At 32.9% G+C, this 19418-nt stretch overlaps 1 protein-coding gene across 1 annotated transcript; it reads right to left on the reverse strand.

Moving 5' to 3' along the window:
- Positions 1-7322: 7322 nt before the first annotated feature.
- Positions 7323-13082, reverse strand: LOC120331524 (sodium-coupled monocarboxylate transporter 2-like). The gene is made up of 13 exons (XM_039398611.2): positions 12977-13082; positions 12400-12503; positions 12029-12217; positions 11690-11755; positions 11463-11582; positions 10997-11151; positions 10630-10770; positions 10130-10348; positions 9938-10050; positions 9570-9727; positions 9117-9349; positions 8403-8506; positions 7323-8293 (listed from the first exon to the last, which is right to left on the reverse strand). The coding sequence occupies exons 1-13, from the start codon at positions 13026-13028 to the stop codon at positions 8070-8072; spliced, it is 1878 nt and encodes a 625-aa protein (XP_039254545.2). The 5' UTR covers positions 13029-13082; the 3' UTR covers positions 7323-8069.
- Positions 13083-19418: the final 6336 nt, after the last annotated feature.

Genomic DNA, 19418 nt, shown 5'->3' on the forward strand with positions numbered 1-19418 from the left:
GTTAAATTTTTATTGGCAATATAGCAGAATGAATAAAATATTATGAATTTATCACAAGAATAAAATAAAATCTATAAAATCCAATTGCTAAGCCACCATTTAACTAAAAATCGAGAGAAACATAATTCTGACTGTGATCTAACAATCTTTAGTGCGAAAATAACTGCTATTCAGAAGAAAAAACTATATTTACTTAGGGAATTGTATTATTTTTTAAATGATAATCTAGTGATGCATGAGTGATTGTCAGATTTAGGCACACAGATGTTCCATGTTATACACGTTTATTTCAAAACGGTTGACTGTAAATACCTTACCAATTGCAAATTTGAATAAATTTGGCTGTATGATGAATGGGGACTTCAACATCTATCTATACCATCCAATTAGAAACAGGTTGACTACAAAACTTTTTTGAAATTAAAAAAAAAAAATTGATTATAAAGAGCCTATAATCGGGCGAAACTTTTTGGACACCCTGTATGAAATAATCAATAAACAATCACAAAATGAGGGCAGAAAGAAAATGCATAACCAGAAAGGTAAAAAAAAAATAAACTTACAAATGATAACGCTCCAAAGACCTAAATCGACAAGAAACTGACAGGTAACGTCTACGCTTACGTTATCAGAATAAAAATAGTAACTAAATTCAGAAAGCAGATAATAAGAATGAAATATAGAAGATACACGAACAAATTAAAGCAATAAACGACGACGATGGTCATATGGAGCCCCGGCTACGATACCCTCTCCACAGTTTTACATTAACGGGACCAATTGCCACCCACGCGCTGAGTCAGTAAAGCAGTTAATGCGAAAATACACCACACCATTGACCCCTTAACAAGATTAAACAGGAAAAACCTACGAAGCGTAAAGTCGAGATGCAAGAGCCACGCGTGACACGTCAGGTTCAGTAAAGCCCGCGAAATTTGCGTCAAAACAGAAAAGCAACTATCGGTGAAAAATAACCAGTCGGAACACAATAAAGAACAGCATTCAAAATACAATCAACTGAAAAGAAACTTCTATCGCCGACACAGTGGTCGAGCTGTAGAAGACTGGAAGCAGCATGCTTTACCGTATTTTCGTAAAAAGTCGCACATGTAGGCTCTCCTGCTTCCACGATAATTCTGAAATATACAAAAAGTCATTTTTTTTTTCTTGCAATAACGTTGCCAACTTACAACTACAACTGACTCGAATAATTTACAGAATTATATATATATATTTTTTGCAATACGTGAACAAATGAGGTAATGGAATGAATTAAGTTAAAAAAACGCAAAAACACACAATAAAAGTTGATATATATTGTAGATATGAATTGAGCTTGATTTTTATCGCAGGAAATGCGCTCAGTTAGACTGACTCTCAACTAATTCTTCACATAGATAGGAGTCGTAGTTTTTCTGCTTTTTGTAACCTAAATTTACACATTTAGAAGTGAGAATATAGCTTTCAACCTTATTTATTCTCAGCGTACGTGTTTTTTTTCTTGTTCGTCATTGGACGTTCCCGATTAAAAATATTGTACTGTATTTATCTTGTCGAATAAAATATGACATTTTTTTTCTCTTCATATTTTTACTTGACATTTTTCGCTCTTGTTGACAATTATCGAGATGTAATCGATTCAAACACCCAATAGTCTAATGCAGAGTTTCCCAAACTGTGTTTCGCGGGACACTAGTGTTCCGCGAGCGTCTTCGGAGTGTTCCGTGGAGAAGGAATCAAAAATGTCGCCATTGCGATCTAGGGATGCCTGGCTTTACTATAAAATGCTGAAAAATTAGTCATGTTCGCCAAATTCAATTCAGCAGATAAATAAACTGCAGCTCGCGAAATTGCAGCAAGTACTTTTATCTCCATTAGAGGTAACATTGGAGGCAAACACTACGTGATGGAAAGTGAACGACATAGACAGGTAAAAAATTGTGAATTTGTGAATTCATTGATTGATATACACAGCATTCAAATTAGGAAACAATAAAACATTTATAATAAATGCAATATGTAAAATATTCAATCATATTTCAGGTATGTTTAACCATAGTAGTATAAAATTACGGTTTAACATATTTACGGTTTAACCGTAAATATATACTAGCGAACCCATTGGGAACCGCTACATTACACCGATTTTCTTTATCAATTTTAGCTTTCCATTTCTTGGTGTTCCGCGAGGCGAGATAAAAAGTCTAAGTGTTCCGTGGCCGAAAAAGTTTGGGAAACGCTGGTCTAATGCACTAATTTCTCTTTTTATTTTTTTATTTCCCCTATTCCAAGTACAGTTACAGTTAAAAAACTCTTATGATAGTCGTCTCTCGACGTTTTTCAAGCTTGGTAATAACGTGTCCAAACTTTCCAACAACTCAAACTTCTTGTGATGTTTACACGAAAATACATGATATATATATAATGATTTTGTCTTCTCACTTCTGCGTTCTAGATACTCAGCTGAACTTGCTCTTCCTGGATTGTTAGGCTTTACGTAAAAAAATTGTTCAGCGTGTACAAAAATTTTAATGTTGATTGGTGACGGATTCATATAGGTTATAAAAAGCAGAAAAACTCTGACTCATATATATGTGAAAAATTCGTTCAGAGTCAGTCTAACTGCGCGCATTTCCTGCAATAGGAATCAAACTCAATTTCTATTTACAATACATATATATCAACTTCTTTTGTATGTTTTTGCGTTTTTTTTTTTAATTTAACTCATTCCATTACCTCATTCGTTCGTATCGCAGAAAATATATAATTCTGGAAATCATCTAATTCAATTGTAGTTTGGGAGTTGACAAAGTGATTGCAGGAAAAAAAATGACTTTTTGTATATCTTAAAATTATCGTGGAAGCAGGTCAGCCTACACGTGCTAATTTTTAAGAAAATACGATAAAGCATACATGCTTCTAGTCTTCTACCGCTTGACCACTCCTGCATCATTAGATCATCATTAAAAAAAATTATATAATTCCCCTGGTAAATATATTTTCTCCATTATGAATTGCAGCTTTTGTCGCACTAAAGACTGCACATACTAGAATTACCCGTTTTCTGATCTAATTTCAAAAATTTAATACGAATTTCAAATTCAGTTACTGAACAATTAAAAAAAGTGTCATTCCTTCAATATTGAGTCTTTCCAGTTAGTATCAATCTGTGATCCATTGGCATTATCCGTGTTTGAGTTTATAATTTATCTTCCTCTGGCGTGGGATATGATATTGTATTGCTTGAGGAAATTTCAGGAATACCAAAACAAAATACTTTGTAATTAAATATTGGAACGAATAACATTGGGTCAGCTTTAGACGGTTTGTGAATTCTGAAATTGAAATGGTATTTTTATTTTAATGTGATTATTTACGAGCTAAGATAATATGTGGAGGAGTCCGAATGATATTTTCTCGTCAAACTAGATGGTGCCACAAAGATGCCTTATATTGATATCCACTAATTTGTTCCCCAAATCAGTTTGAGGGAACTCCATAAAATCAAACTCGACTTAAATGTCAGTCATTACTATCAGTCTAAAATGATCTGAACAGTCGCTTATTCATAAAAGCATAAAATTAATTTCACACAATCAGTTTTATGTATTTGATACTTATGTATTTGACAAACTTAATTAGAAAGAAGGCTTTGGGATGTGTCTTCAAAGCGCCAGAAAAATTGAACTATCGTTACACTATCTCATCATATATGCATGTTATGTTAGTACGGTTTCACCTGCTTGTTCGAAACTCGGATTGTAACAATGCCCGAATCGGGTCCCAATGTATTAAAACTCAAACAAATTTACAATTCTTCTCGGTAAAAAAGTAAGTGAAATTACTACTGTACCTGTAATCAGTGATACAATGTGACCAATCAGAATACATGTCAGAAATCCGAGAACTCCGTAATAGAATGGTGAGATTGAATAAAGAGTGTAATTAATCACCGGACTGAAACGTATATTTTAATTACCATTAAAAGAAATTTTCATAACATAACATTTAAAGCAGCATTTACATCGCCTTATAGATAGTTTAGGATTTACATATTTATGTCGGGGAGAGGAAACCCGATAAGAGGATCTAATCATATAGCGAACTCAGGCTTCTCGCCTGGTTGTCAGTCGGATGCGGAATTAGTTAATGAACTTGATGGTGAAAGAAGCCGTAACCAACCAGCGTTTGCGTGAACCATCCTGCGGCGGCTAGTAGTCCAGCAATCTTCTCGCTTATAGTTATTCCCTCGGGATTCGAACCTGCGAATCCACGCAGCGTAATCAGAGATGCGATGGCGAGCGTATTCCTAACACGTATACGATGCGCTATACCATCGAGAAGTTTTCAAGGCTCTGAACCGAAAGAATAAATAGCGATGGATATGCGTATTGGTTATGTATGTTTGTCGAGTTAAAAAAAAACTATGGTACTTGAAACTACCTATCGAACATTGCTAAATTTGTTGTCATAAATTCCCCTGGCGAGTATTCTATCTCTGTAGCTAAGGTAGTGTAACTAGAATAGTTAGCACTGATTAGCGTCGTCCAATTGGAAGTAGGACAACTGTCTATTGACAACGGCAGTTTTTCTGTTGTGCCAGAAAAACTTGACAGAGACATCGCAGATATTGCAATCCAGCCTGCAAAGAGCCATCCTCCAACAATTCCTATCAATGCACCCTGAAAAAAGATTCTTGATATCGTATTCGGTGTAATAAAATAAATTGATTTATCTAATATAATTTTAAACATTCAGGCTGCCTAGACATAGCTTTCTTGCTGGTTTTCTCTTTACGTAACAGTAGAGATAGACACAACTTCACAACTGCAATTTCGCGATCTGCTGAACCGAGTTTAGTGAACATGAATGATTTTTTTAGTATTTAAAAGAAAAATCAGGCAGGGATAAAGAGAATAGCTAACCTTTTGTCTTTATTCGTTAGGCCGTCTTACATGTTCATAAACTTTGAAAGGCATAAAGTACACATTACCGATCACAAAATTGAGTTAAATGTGAAGATATCACATTTTTTGTTTTGTTTTTTCCTGATAATTTGGTGACGCACGAACAAAAAGTTTGGGAACCGCTGTAATACGAGATTAAATAAAATAATTTATGTAGTTTTGTCTCACCCAGTAATATAACCATGACATAAACATTGTGAATGCAGCAATCACTGGACCCGCAATGGGAACCAGTTTCAGATGTCGTTATTTGGATGGTGTTTAAAAAACTACAAATATTTTTCAACTATTTTGTTTGCTCTGTGCCGTATTGTCGCTAAATTTATTATAAAACTTTCCAAGTATGATTTTCTACCGGGGATTCGTGGTGGTATTTTACCATTGTTTTAGTCACTATAATATTTTATTTGAAAATTCAAAATCATTTCTTTGATCGAACTGAAGTATTGAAAACAAAATACCAACTAATGTGAATTGCCGTTATTTTTTCTAGTAGTTCAATACACGTTTCTAACACAACGTGCAACTTAGAATTTATCAGAGACTTCTGTTATTATAACCGAAGTGAATGCTTACCGGTGACACCTTCCTGCTTCCAAATTATTAATTATCTGTTGATTGAGTTTTTCTATCACGATATGCAAAAAACACACCGACTGCTGATGAAATTATAAGCATTCCTGAAATAGAATTTATATTATTATTGCTTTAATAAAGAATAATTGAATTTAAATTCTCTGAGATAAAGCAGATCTTACCTATAAATATTACAAAGTCAATGGCGTGAAAGTATTTGTGAGACTCCATTTTGTATTCGCATATAAATAATTTTTGTGGCGATCACGCATGAGAGCAAATGTGTTTTAAAGGTATGTTATATTTTCGCATGGCTAATCTGATAACATTTAAAAAAAATAACAAGTCAGAGGAATTAAAAAAAAAACTATATTTTATAATCCAACCATTTTCATAATTTCGAAATTGAACTCCTGTCGAATTAGTCATACATAAGCTATCAAATATGCCTGACGACGTTGCAAAAATCGTATGATGTTAGTTTTGTTTTGTTGAATATTAAATTCGATATTGGAAAACGCGATATTTTAGAAATAACTGCTTGACCTCAATTGCAAACCTTTTATTCAAAACTTCTGACATTTTAAATCATAGTTAACTAGAAGAACATAATACTAGAAATTTCAAAGTTTAAAATGAAATTGGTGCCTATCAATTTAGAACAAAATTGAATGCTATTTTTTTTTCGTTCTTTTAGTACTTGGGTAATTTTTTTCTATATCTACAAAACCCGTGATATCAAAATTTATGCCGTCTATAGTTAGACAACTAAAACTCGTTTTTTATAGTCAGATGACTGAAAACTCGTTGCCGTGGTAAATTGGTGTACGGTATTCTGTTGCATTTCAACAAGTTGGTGTTATTTCATTAGCTTGCAATTATATCATTAATTATATTGATTTTATAATAATATTAGTTTCTAATTTAATATAAGCAAATAAAATTTCTGTATGAAACGACTTACTACAATATATATATATATATATCAGATTTACAAACCAATGTATTTTATCGTGCTTATTTTTCATTAATTAAAAATACTCATTTTTTTTTGGAACAAGACTGTCGAAACTTATATCATCGAAACACATTTTTTGTATTAATCGGTTTGATGTTTTTCTTTCATAACCTATTTGTTTCAGATCTTTCAATTTTCATATGACCGGAATAGCCACTCGGAGAAAAAAAATTGTTTTGAAAGCTCGTAACGCATATGTTGCACTCTCTATATTTGAGCACCCATTTTTTTATCTTCATCACAGTGAAGCCGTTTCTTATTTTATACTTTTCCTATTACTTACTAAAACTTTATTACAACTGTTATAATAAACTCATTTGGAGGAGATATTGACAGCAATCTTTTGCCACTAATATATTTTCACTGATTTTGTTTCGATAGAGTACTAACATTCTCTGCAAGTGTACCGGATATTGTTGAGGATGTAAAACATCGTGTTCCTTCTACAAAATTTGTTGCATATAGTGGTGAACATTGTCCAGTATACTAGTTACATTGTAAGAATTTAATTTTGAGTGTATGTTTCCTTCATGTGTTCGTATGAACTTTTTGTTTGCTTTATAATGATTAAGTATCTGTTTGAGTATCCTGGATAGAAGATTGAATCATTCCGGATTTATACCTTCTTTTATCCATTAGAGACAAGAGTGCTTGAGCTTATTTTTTCAAAATTGCCAAGTAATCTATTTTTAGATATTTAGCCGGGAATTATCGAAATATAAAAAGTTCAAATAACAATATAACATCAATTCATCTTCTGATTTTGCGTTTGAGATCATTCGATCTATTCTTTTGTTGAATATTATTCAGTAAAACTTAATAAAGTATTTATTTATCAAATATTAATAAAGTATTTAGTAAAAACTTCTTGAATTAGGGCTTTGAGAATAAAAAAGCATACCCACCGAATTATAAGTGGCGGATAGTATTGCTCAAAATTGCGATATATCGGCACATATATCATACACTCCCTATTGGTATTCATGATGTTTGATATGTCAAACAGTAAAAACGTCAAACTAATTTTAACAAGTTTTATTATATCGTATTAAAATTGTATGCCGTGGCTTGGGAATACAACGACTAAAAGTGTTGCAATTCTCTGCATGTACGGAAGCCTAATTACAAAAACTATATCGAATATGCAGTAAATATTATTCCTAAAATATACATACAGATCAAATAAAACTTGACCAAAATTGAAAGTTTGTACAATTTTGCAGAGTGTTGTTTTACCCATGATGCTAAATTAACATTTGTTAGATAAAGTTTAAAATACCCATATCCTAGTATCAATTTAAAGTTCAAGTGTATCCATCCATACCTCATGATGACAATAAATAGGTTATGAATTATTTCGTACAGTGTGAACTGAAATAGACTATAATACAAAACACATTTACACATTCGTTGAATTCTTCAAAAGAAATCTTTGAGTAATAGTATATACATAGTCTTCGCTTAGGTACGTCGTTCCCAGGTTTAAATGGAATCAATGTTTTTTGACGTTATGTTTTCCCATTCTGTCCTATTTCTTCCCATATAGGTGCAGTCGGGGAGCATTCATTTCCTTCTCTATCATGAAGCAAAGCCTTTTTAAATTTTTCTTCTTCTAGTGTCAGAGACGAAGAGTCGTCTTCGGGTGGAAGTTCAGGAACACCGAAACGGAATGGTTTGAAGGGTAAAATCGGGACAAAGAGCCTCGGATCTGCTTTTGACGGGTTGTTGAAGCCTGAATGTTTAGAAGTTATTATTAATAAGTCTTTTGAATATTCATTGTTAACTTGCTAATATTCAAATTTATAGTGATTACCCAAAATAGAAGAATATTTCCGATTTACCTGTGATAAGTGAACATATATGACCAAGTATGATGCAGACGGTACATCCAAGTATGCCGTAATAAAATGGTGAAATTGAATATAGAGTATAGTGTAAAATGGGCCTGAAAACAAAATACTCAATCGTCGTGTTTCGTTTGTAAATGCTCATTTGACAAACCTACTTTGCGAAAGATGTTTACCAGCTGGTCGAGGTATTCTGTTACAGACTATAATAAAAATAATAGAAAACAACAACAACAAAACAAGTTGCCTAGAATAATGACTGAAATATCAAACTGCCATTTTCGTTACCTTTCATAGCTCTCGCACATGGCTGAAGTTTTCAGAGAAGAATCTCGAGATTATTATTTATTAAAATACGGTCATTGCTATTTTTCTCTGGGCAGGCATAATATTTTGATTGTACGAGGCGGAAAGAGTTTTGATTTCTTTGCGTTGTTAAGCATTAAAAAATGGAAAAAATATGATTTATTTTATTGGAAGAATTGTTTTAATTCATTGAGTCTTAAAAATATGAATTTGTTATGAAACTCGCCGTGGGAAAGTGATAACTAAACGGTTTTTCTATCAGCGTGAATATAGTATAGTGTTATCGTAAATACTTTCGTGCATCAAGCAAAAATTCAATTATTACGCAATGTAGCGGGTGTGGGTGACCATATGTAATTTAATCAATGCATAGACATATGGATATATATATATATGTTATACCCGTTTTCTGGTGCAGGAGATGAAACCATTGAGGCAAACGTTGTATATTCTTCCCCTGAAGCCTCCATCATCAACGCAGTTGTAACAGAATTCACAGTCGAATTAAACGCAGGGCATTTATCAGTAGACAAGGGAAGTTTCCTTTTCGTGTCTGGGAAGCTCGCCAAAAATAGTGCTGATATCGCAACCCAACCCGTGAATAACCAACCACCCGCCAAGCCAACCAAGGCTCCCTGAAACCAAACAAAGCAGTAAATAAAAAGTTTGGCTACCCTTCAATTTATACCATTATTAAAATCATCAATTTTTACTTTTTTCTCAAAGTTCCACTCACCCAATGATTTATCCAAGGCCTGAAACCAAACAAAGCAGTAAAAAAAAGTTTGGCTACCCTTCAATTTATACCATAATTAAAATCATCAATTTTTACTTTTTTCTCAAAGTTCCACTCACCCAATGATTTATCCAAGGCATGAAAAGTCCCATTGTGAATACACCAAACAAAGGACCTCCTAATGAACCAGTTATAGAAGACGTAATCTGGATTATATTTGCTGAGAGCAGAGAGACGAGATATGCAATAATCATCACCAGAAAACCAAAGAAAATAGCTGTAAATGAATAGGATAGTATAGGCTATTATTAAGAAAATGAGAACGTAGGCCATACACGAAAGACGAAGACTGATAATCACTCATTATTTATTTCCATATTACCCTGTATTCGGTGACCTTCGGTTTGACTTGGTATTTTATGCATCAAGTAATCAATCGGTAGATAAATAAAAAAATTTTAATAGGTAAAATGAAACATATTCTCACTCAAAGCTTTGCTTAAAATAACTTTCCTGTTTGACGACATCTTAGGAAAGCATGGAAGAATGAAATCCATCAACGCTAATGCAGCTAAAGCGTTTACGCCTGAAGAAATTGTACTGAAAAATATATTATTTGATAGAGTATTGTACCAAAAATTTGCAACGATGTACACTCATAAAAGATAGATATTTATACCTCAAGGAGCCGCTGTATGCAGCTGAAACAAATAGACCAGCCATTCCAGGTGTATTTTGAAATATTTCCAACGCTAATTTCGGCATCGTCTGGTCGGGTTTGGTTATAAGTTTTGCTGACAAAGGATCACATCCTTCATAAAATGTATACATAAGCAGACCGTTACCCACGGCCAACAAAGAAAATATGACTCCCGGAAATAGCTGTAACCATAGAGCTCTGAAAAAATCAATAAAACTAAATGTTAAAATCATGTTGTCAAATATAAGTTGGATTCAACAATGAGTTATAATGTTAATCACACAATTTTAAATTTACTATTTATGCCTATTATATCTCACCAACAAACAAAGAGAAATCAGCATCTTAAATGAGGCTTTGATGACGTGCATCATCCACACACAATGGATGTTTTTACCTTTGGCTTTGAGCGTTTTCGCGAGTAGAGTAAATTAAGTTGGAAATGATGAACGATTTCAAACAAATAATATTCAACTCACATTCTTGCATTTTTCACTGAACCACATGACAAATATCTTTGAGTAAATACTTGATTGCATCCAGTTTTAAAACAATTATTCATTCCCGCTCCTAGAAGTAATGTCCATACAGTACTTCGAATGCGAGGGTCGCCATCGAATCTGATTCAAATAAATTGTTTTTCAAAGTTAGCTATGCTCGACATTTCAATTTATTGGAAATAACTTTTACAGATAGTTCACGTTTCTGTGAAAGCAGCTTCAAAATAATAGTTAGCAATCTAGTCTTTTTTAGCTTAATAAAAAGACCAAAAAATTCTACAAATATCTATTGTAGTATGAATATGATTCCGTTTGCATGTTTTTGTGTTGTTCAGTTAGTACTTACTTGAAAATATTATTCCGCTGTCCACGTTCAACTGCTTCGACCACAGGACCAAATCCACCTACGACTATAGTTGTTTGGATGAACACCGCAAGCATTCCCGCTAACATAATCATGGCTTGCAAAAAATCAGTCCATATGACCGCTTTCATCCCACCCTTAAAAAAAGTATTTTTCAACGCAGTGCAATAAGAGAACATTTTTAGGAATTAATAGTATGCAGTACTGTACTATTTTATATATATATTGCCCTCGATTTGTTTCGGTGACGGCCTAAATTGCCTATTTCTTACGCTAGAATAAGCATAATTAGTTTACATCGTATCTGTATTTATTTCTGATATAATTAGCGTCTAACAACATTTCATTTAGTGTTACAGGCTTCCATACAAGCAAGAGCGACATGTCTTCGTACTCTACTACGTTTTAAAACCAAAAATCCTTTTATAAAATCTAAAACAAAACTTACAATGCTGGTGTAGAATGTACAAACGATACTTGTTAATGCTATACTCCAGTTCAATTGAAGGGGTGTGACAGCACTCAATGCCAGTGCTGGCAAGTATATTGTTACGCCCATGTAGAGAATCTGAAGTATAAAAATCACTAGTATTAAACAATACTAAAAAAAGATAGCTCAATAAGCGCTCATAAACTCAATGCATAATCTTTAATTAAAAAAAATAAAATTCTCACCAATTTCCATATTGCCATAAGCGATGTCAACGTTCTTATTCTGGGGTGAAAGCGAAGATTAAAATACTGAAATACAAAAGAGAGTATTGAGAAGTACATATACACATACAGATGATTTTTTTTTTCGAACAGTCATTTATATTTAAAAAAGAATTGTCATTTGTATAAAAAATTACTGTCAGAATATTACAAAATAAAATCAGGAACTGAAGTGTTAAATATTATGACTAGAAGACACATACATATCGTTTATAAACATCAAACAATTAGTGTAGAAGTTCAATATTTGAAAAGTAATCAGTGTCTGGTGTCTAGAAAACAATTAGGTGAAGCTTCTACCTCATATACGCTTTTTAGTTGAAGCCTATGCAGAAGTGGAATGTAATAAATAGACCCGGCAAGTATTCCTATCACATGTGCAGCATTCATCCAAACAAATACTGTTCCAAATAAATAAATTTCAACGGGAAGACCAATTACTGTAATAGCAGAAATAAACGAAACCGACAATGACATGGAAATCAAAATCTGTAAGAAAGATAATATGAAAATAATTAAGAAGATAAGTGAAATGAAATGAAAAAATGTAATTCAGTTGGAACCATGAACATGGGAGTTTTTTGAAATAAATATATTAATAACACAGTCAAACATGGACTGTATAAATAATTTAAATGTACGAGAATTTATAACTGCTGGTATTTTCTTACCGGAGAAATACTTTTACTTGCAAAGTAATAATTATCGGTCGACTGAGTTCTCCTATCACGATATGCAAAAAATACTCCAATTGCCGATGACAATAGAAGCATTGCTAAAACGAAAATAGTACTTTAAATTTTATTTCTTTGGTCAAAATCTTTACAACGACTACCCAATGTTTGTTTTTATGATTCAAGGTCGGTATTCTGCCATGAAACGTATTTATTTATAAACAATAGAACACTAATTATGACACTGTATGTATATATGATGTACAGTGACGCAGGTATTGAATGAGATTTAGACTGAAGACCGTTGATAGCATCATAATCAGACTAGAATACTTGTAAAAAAAATTTGCGTTTTTCAAATATCAATTAGTTTATATTTTGTTTTTGATTGCATTGTTAAATTTACTTTTATATCTTAATGGCCTTTCTAAAAGTACAGCATCGAGAAGCGCTTCATTACCCAAATTTCCCTGGAATATTTGTAGCATTTGCTTAGTTTCGATACAATATTGCTATTTAAATTTATATGTAAATTATCATAATACAAACCAGTAAATGAAGAAATATTACTCACCACCAAATATAACAAAGTCAATTGCTTGAAAGTACTTTTTTGTAGATTCCATATTACGTTGCTTCTCTTGCACTTACCATAATCAAACGTAGGTCAAATATCACCTATATTTTGAAATTAAAAATAGCACGGACGGGTTATATATGTGATTACGCATAATTGTAAACCAGCTTATATTGCAAAGTTTTTGTAGTCTATCGACTCTAGTTAATTCAATACCAAAATCATGATAGTAGGTCTAATTTGTTCCGTTGGTATTAAAAATGTTTTTCTATTTAATAATATCTTTTTAACCTTCTGTATATAAAAAATGCATTAAAATAATATAGGTAACCGAAACCTTCCGTTTTGCGCGCTATATATTTATTCCATAAAATTCCAAGTTTGGGTCCATACTTTACAATAATCGATATTGAACTTGGAATTAGAACTTAAATCATACTGTTTCAATACAGTATCATTTAAATTTTATGAGCAAAAGTTTTGGATTTGAATGAATTCTGAACTAATTACGCCCTGATTTATTTCTACTATGCAAAATGTTGCATCTTCACAACACAATTTATCAATTAAGTCAAACAGTCAACTAATTATTCTTTATAAATCCTCTGAGAAAATTTTGTTGAGCGCTGTACTTCTAACCCTGTTCTCAATTGAGATAACATAATTCCACGAGCGCGCAGCACTAATCGTCGCAAAATACATTCACGCTCTTTCATTAAAAAACGGTTTAGGATGAACTGAATCTTTGTCCTGAATAGCTTCGCGTCGGAAATACAACATGTCAACTTCGGGAATGTGTTGACTCAACTTGTCACTCATGTGGCAAGAACGAATGCCATTGTTTTCTTTCAAAATACTCGATTATTGAGTTTCGTTTGTAAATATATATTTGACAAACCCAGTTTGTGAGAGATGTTTACTACCTAGTCGAGATATTCCGTTACATATTTTAATAGAAGTTATAAAAAAAAAAAAAAAAGTATGTTGCCGAGAATAATGATTGAAGTATCAAACTGCTATTATTGTTTCCTTTATTAGCTCTCTCTCATGACAAAATTTTTTGTGAAATAATCTTGAGAATATTATTATTCAAAAATACGGTCATTGCTATTTTTTCTGGGCAAGCAAAATTTCTGAATGGTACGAGGCGGAAAAAAGTTTTGATTTTATTGCGTTGTTCAGCGTTAAAATATGAAGAAATATTATTTATACGATTAGAACAATTGTTTTGATTCATTGAGTCTTTCAATTATGAAATTGTTATGAAAATCGTCGTGGGAAGGTGATAAATGAACGTGTTTAATATCAACGTGGATAGTATGGTGTAATCGCAAATACTTTCGTGCATGATGCAAAAATATTAAATTATTACAAATTTGCTCGCAGTTCTTTGACTCGTGTATATTTTCTTAAAAACGTGACACGCCTCGCTCGCGCCTTTAGATTTCAAGTACCCTTCTCAGTATTCTTGCACTTCGCAAAATAGCCTACTAGGCAAATTCATATCTTTCAAATACCCTTCCAGCTCGTTTGATACTGCACCTAATGATCCAACAACAACAGGTATAATTCTCGTCTTTATATTTCATATTTTTCTAATTTCTCTCCGTTAATCTTGATATTTTTCAAGTTTTTCCTTCAATAAAATACGATGATCGGCCGGAACTGTTATATCGATTATCAAACATGTACCTTCGGATGAATTTATTACTACAATATCAAGTCTTTTGTGGACAATGACGTGGTCTGTTTGTATGTTAAAATCCCATGGAATCTTAACATTTTTTCTGGGGCATGGTCGCTGAGTTCCCAATGAGCAATTCTTGCTAGGCTATCATGTCTATTTTTGTATTCTCTTTGCGCCAATTTTGAGCATTCACAATATATATGAAAAAATGCTTTTATTATTATTATCATTAATATTATTATTGACCATTTGTAACATTAAGCAGTGTATATGAATATATATATATACGCATTCCTATTTTCTTTATGAATCCCTCGAGCAAAGAGTTCAAACTTTCTGTGCTTTCCAACATTACCCTCAACTGTGGAGGATCCAATGGAAAAATTTTCGCTACCGTATTGTATTCCAATAATTCACCAGAAACTTATCTGGAACTTGGGACACTGTTATGGTATATTTCACCTTGATGAAATGTGCAGACGCGACTCAGTATATTATGACGTCATATATAGTCCGTATATGCCTTGTCAGAGCCAACAACGAAAATACGAGTCGCGGAAATAGCTGAAACTATAGAGCTCTGAAAAAATCAATAAAAATATGTCGAAATCATTTTGCAACGTTTAATTTTAATTCATGTATATCTTGTATGTCCCGTACATTAAATCACTCAATATTCTTAGGTAGTTGATAGCACAAGTTGTATCTATAATCGGTGAACCAAACATATTCCAACAGACTACGAGTTGAGACAACCAAGTGAAAAACTTTTAGAACTAATCCCAACCAGGAATGTGCCATTCTAAACGTTCTTAATGGACATCAGTAGGTCAGTTCATTCCGGCAATTGCACACAATTTAATCTATTTATATAAACATCACTCCAAATATTAACTAAATATAAAACAAATAAAAAAAACGTGAAAAGTAGTCGCTTACAAATAATAATATTTCGGAGCTCCGTGACAGAGGTTCGCTTTCTAAACGCCCAGAAAAAAGAGAGCGAAGCGCGGGTAAAATCAAGGATGCCAGATTATGAGTCGGCACAGACAGCCAAGTTTGCTTACTTAAATTATGTTTGGGATTTGTGGGTGTTATAAAAGATGAAAACAAAACAAGTAAATAATATTCGTTTCAAGTTTCGAATAAAAAAAATCAGTTCACCCAGTATGGATCTACTGAATTGAATCTAAAACCGTATGGATATCGCCAGACTGGCACAGCTATAGACCTACTAAAAACACATATTGCGAAGGACACAACCTAGTGTCCATAATTAAAAGCAGATTACTTTTCTCATACTGATGTTAGATAATTTTGGATTTCGACTGACATGGATGTCCATCAATTACATGTGTTCACTGATAATATTCAAAAAGCCGAAAACACATAAACTATTGAGTTGCTGAAGAGTCAGAAATTATGATATACTGCAGTCTGATGCCCGAATTAGCAACACAAGTGAGCAATGGTAGCGAAAAAAATATAAATATGTAACGGTGCTTTTTTAAACTTTTTATTTTGCTTTTTTAACAGATAGATTTGGTATGGTTCGTGCCGACGTTATCACACTTCATATATTTTTTTATCAATGCACGCTCCCCAGGAAGATGATGGAAAGCCGCAAAATGAGATGATAATTTTAGGTCTGGCAAGGTGAAACACATCGATTGAACAGTTGAAAGAATGCATATCAATTTATCTGTGCTCAAAACAATCTAACATTTTTTTCAGATACATAATACGTTCTCATCCATCCGATTACGGTTGTATAACGCTAACAAAGTCACACAATCAATAATAAAACCTTATTGTAGACAAATATAATGCATATCATAAAGCTGCCTGTAGATTATAAGCAACTCAATCACTTACGATGAGTCTCTACAAAATGCCTTCCACAACTTTGATTGAAGTCTATTGCATCCGGTGAAATACCCAGTCTACATGCACAGAGTACGACATAGAAGAATATATATATATATGTGAAAAAAGTAGTGTAATGATAGAAACGGTATTAGGAGTGGTTACAGTAGCGGGTTTCTGAAGACAGTATATCTAATTTTAAAAATGCAAACAATAACAACATTAAATCATGATTTTCCTGTACTAAATAGTATTAGTACCAACTGTACTAACTTAATTAAACGACTTGTTGTTGTGAAAAACTCACCTTTTTCTTTAACTGCGGGATTGATTGCTTCGAATTTTTAGTGGTTAATGATTGTTACTGTCGCTAGAAGACTATTACTTTTATTTATTTCAAAATTTCCTGTGGTCCCTATGGAATTCATTTTCACATTAAATTTTTGTGTGATGGCGTCAACAAAGCAATAAAATGCACACCGTGCCGCGGTTCCGTGACCACATTTCAGCAATCTCGTACTTAGACTACCGGTACTGTAATAGTTTGACTACTTCGCTTTAGCCTTTTTGTCCATATATGTGCCCTCCTGTTTTCAGATATTGTCACTCGTCACAATGGATTTGTGCTATGAAGTGGCGTGGTAAAAAATCACAGTCACGCCTGACAATGAGAACTTTGAATTTACTATTAAAATTGGAGAACACCGAAAAAGTTACTATGAAATAATACAATAAGGGCAATTAATTTCAGACCCAAAATATTAAATGATTTTCATTTTATTTTTTATTTTGGGCTCTTTATTAGTACGAATTGCAGTGTGAGTATCTTGTATCTGCCAATACTAGTAATCTAATTTTTGAGATGATACTTACTTGGTCGTTAATTCACTGTTTTAATTGCTTTCAATATGGAATGACCAGACTCAAATGTATTAATTCATGAATTAGAATTCCGGTAATTTCCAAGCGGTGTTTCATTTCGCTGAATGAGATGTATAAGTAGAGTAATTAATGGATAGCAATATTAGCTTATATTGGATTTCATTCATTTTATAATGCAATACTCCGTCCGGCAAAATTTGAAGAATCACTTGTTTCAAAAGTTCGAGTGGGTTCATTCTTGAGGTTCAAATCAACAGGGAATGTTTTTTGGACCTCCTGAAGTATGCGCACCAAGATGGCGCACAACCTGAACATAGTATGTGTGCACCGGTAGGATTCAGGTTGTGCGATATCTTGCTGTGCATACTTCTGGAGCACCCTTTTTTAATATGATATAATGGCAACAATTTTATATATTATACTGAGGAGAATGAATGCATTGAAAAATCGTACTATTTGAGTTTCGTTTAAACCTTATGGATTTTGAAATATTTGTTCTAGTTCAGATTTTTGTTTATGGATTCGTGTCAGGAATATTTAACAAAGATAATACCTCTAACAACTCGAATACTGACGAATGTATGTAAGCTTTATGAAACATTTGTGTACTTGATCAATACTGTTGGACCTATAAATCCATGCCAATTGTTTCTGACTTTGTTGTAATGATTGATTCGATACGCTGGCACATTTTGATATTCTCCCTACGTAGTTCACGTTCGCATAGCGTACATGTGTTAGGGTAGCGTATGTTAGGCTTTCGCTTGTAGGATTTTCAGTATTTTATTTTCCATATTTACTTTGCTTCTAAAGATTCCCTAAAACATTTAAAAGCTTTCTAAATCCTTTAAAATACATTATTAAAAGAGTATGTAATTATTCCCGATCTAACAGAAGTATGTTCGTCAATTCGTTTCACTTTGATAATGGTCTTGACTTTTGATTCGTAATTATGGGGATACAATTCGATTAAAAATGAAAAAAAAAATCAAAGGTAGTATGTAAAAAGAACTCTGCTACAATCAAAAACTCCTTGTTTTGAATAAAAATTGCAATCGTGAGGTTTTTTGTTTCTGTCCTTAGGCTGTTAGAATAAATGTTGCAGCGCACAGTATTTTGTTTGTACGTTGGCACAGATTCATACAAAGTCTCAAATTTTATCTACATCAACGACGAATCTGTTGCCTTAGGCTTCAACATCTTCAATCTAAATATTCGGAAAAGCAAGTCAATAAACAGGATTGCTGAATTCAATGTAAATTCTTGCTAGTGAGATTTTATCAAATTCATACCATTTCCCAATAATGTTTCTCTGGGGATTTTTTTATGCTGTTGCAGTGTATGATCTGTTTTAAAAGTATATTCAAAATTAATCCAATATTTCTTTTATCGATTACAGTGTTGTTAATGAATTGATTCGAATATCATGGCGGAATAGAAACCGGATATTGAAAAGTATGTTGACTCTTCGATAAAAGGTCAATTCTTTTTCAGTACAATCAATCAAAATTGAAAGGTTCTATATAATAGCAGCAAAAAGTTAAAAAATGGACTCAAAATAAGTTTGTTAGTTGTCGATAGCAAAAATAGTACAAAAGTCAGTACAATAAATATATTTTATGTAAATGATAAAAAAAAGCTGAGGTCCAAAAGCCATGTTGCAGAAAATACGAGAGTGATGGCCTATTTGTTTAAACATTATTGGGCGCTCCCGAAGTATTCGTACCAAGATGGCGCACAACCTGAACTCTGTATGTGTATCAGGTTAGGGTTGTTCAGGTTGTGCGTCATCTTGGTACAAATACTTCCGGAACGCCCATTATTGTACCCAAGTTGGCCTCACATATTAAACAGTTTGTGATGTAGTTAGTCTTCAATTTAGTGTTCAGGAGTTTGATATGTCAGTCTGCCACCCACCTGTGGCCTTGTCTCTAGATGACAGACCAAACCAAACTTCTACGACTCCAGGAAACGATAAAAAACCACGCAGCGGAATGAATTAAG

The sequence above is a fragment of the Styela clava genome, chromosome 6 (genome assembly GCF_964204865.1).
Source record: "Styela clava chromosome 6, kaStyClav1.hap1.2, whole genome shotgun sequence".
NCBI classification, from domain to species: domain Eukaryota; kingdom Metazoa; phylum Chordata; class Ascidiacea; order Stolidobranchia; family Styelidae; genus Styela; species Styela clava.